Source organism: Sphaeroforma arctica (genome assembly GCF_001186125.1).
Source record: "Sphaeroforma arctica JP610 unplaced genomic scaffold supercont1.130, whole genome shotgun sequence".
NCBI classification, from domain to species: Eukaryota; class Ichthyosporea; order Ichthyophonida; genus Sphaeroforma; species Sphaeroforma arctica.
The window spans coordinates 34,354-37,779 of NW_014040428.1; the positions used below are offsets into that span (position 1 = coordinate 34,354).

General features: G+C 43.0%; 2 protein-coding genes across 2 annotated transcripts; one reads left to right on the top strand and one right to left on the bottom strand.

Moving 5' to 3' along the window:
- Window positions 1-843: 843 nt before the first annotated feature.
- Window positions 844-1,950, bottom strand: SARC_02789 (hypothetical protein; the record flags this gene model as incomplete). The annotated part of the gene is made up of 1 exon (XM_014303427.1): window positions 844-1,950. One exon carries the CDS (start codon window positions 1,948-1,950, stop codon window positions 961-963), a length of 990 nt encoding a protein of 329 aa, XP_014158902.1. The 3' UTR covers window positions 844-960.
- A 1,023-nt stretch (window positions 1,951-2,973) lies between these two features.
- Window positions 2,974-3,426, top strand: SARC_02790 (hypothetical protein; the record flags this gene model as incomplete). Its single annotated transcript, XM_014303428.1, has 1 exon — window positions 2,974-3,426. One exon carries the CDS (start codon window positions 2,974-2,976, stop codon window positions 3,424-3,426), a length of 453 nt encoding a protein of 150 aa, XP_014158903.1.

Here is a 3,426-nt window from a genome sequence, read left to right on the forward strand (position 1 = left end):
ACATTAGACTCTATGTTATAAACGTACTCTTAAGCAGTACGTAAATTATAAACGTACTCTTAATAGTACGAGGAACTTAAGTTTCCTAAATGGGTTTTAATGGTTTTATTAAATAATAGAGTATGAGTATGTATGTGTACTGCCATACACATAGATGTACGTATATGTAGTGGTGGGTTTTTCTGTTCCTGCACCACGTGCCATATACATGTACTATGTGTATGTATGTGTGTGTTATTACTGCAAGCACTGCAACCAGCACAGACACATATATGCGTGTATATGTAGACATACATGCGTCTATGTGTATGTGTATGTGTATGGGTATGTCAGTGTATGTATGTGTACTGCCATAAGATGCACGTATGTGTAGTGGCGAGCTTCTCTGTTCCTGCACCACGTGCCATATACTTACCTTAATCTACATACCTTGAGGGGGTTGAATCTCATTTTACTTATGTTTATGTCCATGCTCTGTATGAAAACAGGCAATATAATCCTAAAACCGCTGTTTAATAGAATCACCCTAAAACCGTAATATAATCACCCTATAACCGTAATATAATCACCCTAAAACCGTAATATAATAAGTAAGTAACCCTAAAACCCTAATATAGTCACCCTAAAACCGTAATATAATCACAATAAAACAAACCATATTTCTTATCTTGATTGAAAGGTCGTCGTTTCCAGCTGAATCCTCTACCCATATCGGGTTATGGTCGTCTTGTCGCTGTTCGCCAAACTCCTTGGAGCTGATCACAGCGCGCTTGCGCATATCTTGGGCCCCCGTGAATGGAAGAGTAAATTCTGCAACCCATTCACCTTCAATTCCCCCTTCGTCCCGCCCACTGCGTTCTTCTTTGATGTTGGTTGTGCTCGCTACTTGTTAATAGCATGGTTAGCCAACAATAGAATTTGACGCTCTAAATCAGCCACATCAAACATATACCAATGACATTAAGCATACATCAGGGGATCCTCCTTGCCTCTGTTGCTGAATGATCTTGTGTTGTTTCCTCTATTAAACTTTACCTGCACGTGTAGGGATTGCTCTGGTGGATCAACACGGGGCATTCTAGCCCATAAGGCATTCCACTCCGCATTGGGATCTTGTCCTTCTTCCTGGTCCGACTCGCCACAGTGTTGGTCGCAGCACGTGCAGTAGTGTCTGTGTTGGTCGCAGTATGTGCAGTAGTGTTTGTGGTAGTCGCAGTATGTACAGAATTGCCTGTGCTGGTCGCAACACGTGCAGTAGTGTTTGCGTTGGTTGCAGCAGGTGCAGTAGTGTCTGTGCTGGTCGCAGCACGTGCAGTAGTGTCTGTGTTGGTCGCAGCACGTGCAGTAGTGTCTGTATTGGTCGCAGCACGTGCAGTAGTGTCTGTGCTGGTCGCAGCACGTGCAGTAGTGTCTGTGTTGGTCGCAGTATGTGCAGTAGTGTCTGTGGTAGTCGCAGTATGTGCAGAGTTGCCTGTGCTGGTCGCAGCACGTACAGTAGTGTTTGTGTTGGTTGCAGCACGTGCAGTAGAGCCTGTGCTGGTTACAGCACGTGCAGTAGTGTCTGTGCTGGTCGCAGCACGTGCAGCAGTGTCTGTCAGAGTTGGTCGTAGTATGTGCAGTAGTGTCTGTGTTGGCAGCAGTACGTGTGTGTAATTTTTGTGCCGCAATCTCCTTTGCAATGAATTGGTGCAACGATGTTTTCTTTCTTAACGGTTGTGCACCTTCCTGATCGTTGAATAGAGTCTTCCGTACGAGGTTATTATCGCGTGCATCGTTTACTTCATGAGCGCGTGCTTCGTTAACTCTGTTAGTGCGTGCATCGTTTGAATGTGCTGGGGTTGGTACTAATCTCTGTGATATACTGTGCGTCTGTTTTAAAGCTAATCGCGCAGCTTTGGATTTCCACTTACCAATTTCTCCATATACTTTCCTAGGTTGCGCTATGGCCATTGCCTGAAGGCCCGAAGCTGAAAGTTGATTGATCTGTCTTGGAATTTGACGTGATGCGATGCATGCGATGCATGCGGGGGGACTGGATTAATTTTAACTAACGGCCATTAGAAAAAGGTTTGAATCTTCGATATCGTCAGTTGAAAAAAATGAAATGTCGGTTTCAGAAAAAATACTTAACACGTCTTGACCAATGGCAATACATGATTTATTCTGGTTAATTGTCGACCTAGGCCTTAGCACGGGCTGTAACCTTTTCAAAATACCTGGAGGCTACAATAAGTATAGGTGGGTCAGCCCGAGAGAACGTAAGAGTAATTTGAGACTTCTTCTCAGATTATTCTATTTATAGAATACGGGCCCCCCGGCTAGCCGAGAGCCGAGGTCCGACACTGAGTGTAGTAACAGAGAATATGATATATTTATTTCTGGAAAACATATCCGAGTGCTAAAGTGTTCTGCATCAGGTTTCTCATACTGATCATATGAGTTTTTACCCTGGCCAACCCAAGTGGTTGAACACTAGTACAAACATCATCAGTATATAACTGAGGGTGAGATCATGAATAAATTCATTCGAATGCACCATACTTTAAATACACTAGCACTTTACTATTAGTCCCCCACACTGCACACTAAAAAACCCCTAACGGTTACTGGAATGGAAAGCACGCAACGCTTGCAAGCATTATCTTGTGAAATACGACAAGTGCGAGAAGACAAATGGTTATCAGGCTAATTCTTACACGGGAGAGGTTTTATGATACTGTCTCCACGCTCTACCCAGCCCATCGAGTAACGTCGAGAGGAAAGGCGGTAAATAAGAAACCGCACGAACCCGCTGATCAGGGATATCTCTCTCGACAGACGTCGAATGAGAGACCTAATCAGACGTGCCCTAACCAGACTCGCCCTCGCGACGCTACTCAGCCTTCATGACCCAATACGAGGGTACGTGCTGAGTCAAAGGAACAAATCACTCACCTTATTTTAGCAGATGATAAGACTTCTAAGTGTAATACCATGGCCACAGACGTTAAGATCTATCTGGCCGACGATAGAAATATCAATACTCAAGCTGTGATAGTTAAGATGTCACAGAAGTACGAAATTATAGTCAGAATGAGCGATTTGCTCACATTAGAAATAACCGTAACTGGTCTACCTAATAACGTAGATCCACTAAAGAATCAGTTAGATAATAATTGCTTAAAACCATATACACCACCGTCAGACACAGTCAAGGAAATAATACCTGACTTTGCAAATGCAATAATGGATCTTATATTAGTGAATAAGAAGGTAAAGATTACTGACTGGGCGAAATTCCGCTTGAACGACGGATATGTCAGCCTTAACTTAACCAAGGTAGATTTTACTATGCTAAAATATCCTTTCTGGAACTATGTTTCTTGGATACATGAAGCAGTAGTAAAAGAACAAGTTAAAAAATGGTTAGTCGATGAGGTAATATAA